The sequence below is a fragment of the Scomber scombrus genome, chromosome 5 (genome assembly GCF_963691925.1).
Source record: "Scomber scombrus chromosome 5, fScoSco1.1, whole genome shotgun sequence".
Classification (NCBI taxonomy): domain Eukaryota; kingdom Metazoa; phylum Chordata; class Actinopteri; order Scombriformes; family Scombridae; genus Scomber; species Scomber scombrus.
Genome location: NC_084974.1, coordinates 34,073,082 through 34,075,581, shown reverse-complemented (window position 1 = coordinate 34,075,581; position 2,500 = coordinate 34,073,082). Strand labels below are relative to the sequence as shown.

The 2,500-nt window shown below is 38.8% G+C and overlaps 1 protein-coding gene across 1 annotated transcript in view; it reads left to right on the top strand.

Annotated features, from left to right (window-relative positions):
- arrb1 (arrestin, beta 1) overlaps window positions 1-2,500 on the top strand; it is a 22,685-nt gene that overhangs the window by 16,220 nt on the left and 3,965 nt on the right. The window contains exons 10-14 of the mRNA XM_062419996.1: window positions 408-480; window positions 772-909; window positions 1,016-1,099; window positions 1,441-1,464; window positions 2,160-2,230. Of these exons, the coding sequence (XP_062275980.1) occupies window positions 408-480; window positions 772-909; window positions 1,016-1,099; window positions 1,441-1,464; window positions 2,160-2,230 (390 nt within the window). The remainder of the gene's footprint in view (window positions 1-407; window positions 481-771; window positions 910-1,015; window positions 1,100-1,440; window positions 1,465-2,159; window positions 2,231-2,500) is intronic.

Here is a 2,500-nt window from a genome sequence, read left to right as displayed (position 1 = left end):
GTAAGTGATCACTTTATTGATCAGTTATTGATCAGTTAGTGATCAGTTAGTGATCAGTTAGTGATCAATGTGTTATTGATTATTGATCAGTGTGTTATTGATCATTGATTAGTGTGTTATTGATTATTGATCAGTGTGTTATTGATTGATCAGTGTGTTATTGATTATTGATCAGTATGTTATTGATTATTGATCAGTGTGTTATTGATCATTGATCAGTGTGTTATTGTGTTATTGATCATTGATCAGTGTGTTATTGATTATGGATCAGTGTGTTATTGATCATGGATCAGTGTGTTATTGATTATGGATCAGTGTGTTATTGATTATTGATCAGTGTGTTATTGATCATGGATCAGTGTGTTATTGATTATGGATCAGTGTGTTATTGATTATTGTCTCCACAGTGCGACAGTATGCAGATATCTGTCTGTTCAACACGGCTCAGTATAAATGTCCGGTGGCCACCGAGGAGTCAGAGTGAGTTTCAGTCTGCTTTGATTCAGTGATGATGATGATGGTGATGATGATGATGATGATGATGATGATGATGAGACTTACCTTCATCACATCCTCCTCCTGTTAACCTTCTTTAAACTTCATAATCACACTGACAGAGTGATGATGATGAAGTCAGACTCTGATTTAACCCTTTACAGACTGTTCATATTCTGACTTATATATATGAATATTAGAACATTTATTCATAGTTCATAAACACATTAATGACCTGACAACTAGCAGCTGATGATGTTTGTTTTCTCTGCTCAGTGACGTCGTTGCTCCAAGTTCAACTTTCTGCAAAGTTTTCACTCTCACTCCGTTTCTGGCAAACAACCGAGAGAAGAGAGGACTGGCTCTGGACGGCAAGCTGAAGCACGAAGACACCAACCTGGCCTCCAGCACGCTGTGAGACGGGGGGGAGACGGGGGGGGGGGGGGGGGGGGGCAGAGTGGGAATAATAAAGGAATATCTCATCTTATATTATCTGATCTGTAACCCTGATGTCTCTCAGGTTGAGGGAAGGAGCCAATAAGGAAATACTCGGCATCATCGTGTCCTATAAGGTCAAAGTGAAGCTGGTGGTTTCTCGAGGAGGGTCAGTAATAAATCACTATTATCACTTTAATTATTCACCATAAACAATCATTATTATTATTATTATTATTATTATTGACATGAAACGTTCCTCTGTGATTAAGCTGCTGCAGTAGTTCATTATATCTGTATGATGATGATTGACTTTATGTTTCCATTGAGCTGATGGAGACATAACAAGCTTCTTGTCTCTGCTGGTTAAACTGTGTGCTCTGACTGAAGCAGCAAATGAGCCGCTGTGATTGGCTGAAGCTGCTCACAGAGGAGCTTTTAGCAGCTCTGCTAATGATCATCAGTAGAGACACTGTGATGCTGAAGCTAATCAATGTTTATTGATTTCAGGCTCCTGGGAGATCTGGCAGCAAGGTAAGCTTCCCTGATACACAGCAAACACTGAGATTTACAGAGGGCACCTGAACGTCTCACAGCAAACACTGAGATTTACAAAGGGTACCTGAACATCACACAGCAAACACTGAGATTTATAGAGGGCACCTGAACGTCAAACAGCAAACACTGAGATTTACAAAGAGCACCTGAACGTCTCACAGCAAACACTGAGATTTACAAAGAGCACCTGAACGTCTCACAGCAAACACTGAGATTTACAGAGGGCACCTGAACGTCACACAGCAAACACTGAGATTTACAAAGGGCACCTGAACGTCACACAGCAAACACTGAGATTTACAGAGGGCACCTGAACGTCACACAGCAAACACTGAGATTTACAGAGGCACCTGAACGTCACACAGCAAACACTGAGATTTACAGAGGGAACCTGAACGTCTCACAGTGAAAGTCTATTAAACCTGCTGGTGGTGACTGTGTGTGTTTAGATGGTTTAGATGTATGTGTGTGTATTTTAGTGTGTTGTTTATGGTTGTGTGTATTTTAGTGTGTTGTTTATGGTTGTGTGTATTTTAGTGTGTTGTTGTTGTTGTGTATTTAGTGTGTAGTTTGTGTGTATTTAGTGTGTATTTAGTGTGTATTTTAGTGTGTTGTTGTTGGGTGTATTTTAGTGTGTAGTTTGTGACTACACACTGCTGCTCTGTCCCCAGTGACGTCTCTGTGGAGCTTCCCTTCACTTTGATGCATCCGAAGCCGATGGAAGAATCTTTCTACAGAGACGGTGAGACGCCTTTAATGCTTCCTCACTTCCTGTCCCATCATCACTGAGCTCATTAAATATTCATAACGTAATAATATATATTATATTAAATATTCATAATGTAATAACATGGAGGATCAACAGGAAACAAAACCTTAGTACCAGAGATGTTCTGTGTTCTTTACTCGTTATGTTGCTAAATACTATATATAATAATATAATAATAATATAATACTAATTAATACTTATTAATACTTTAAAATTAAAATAATTTTTCTTAAAAACAACTCT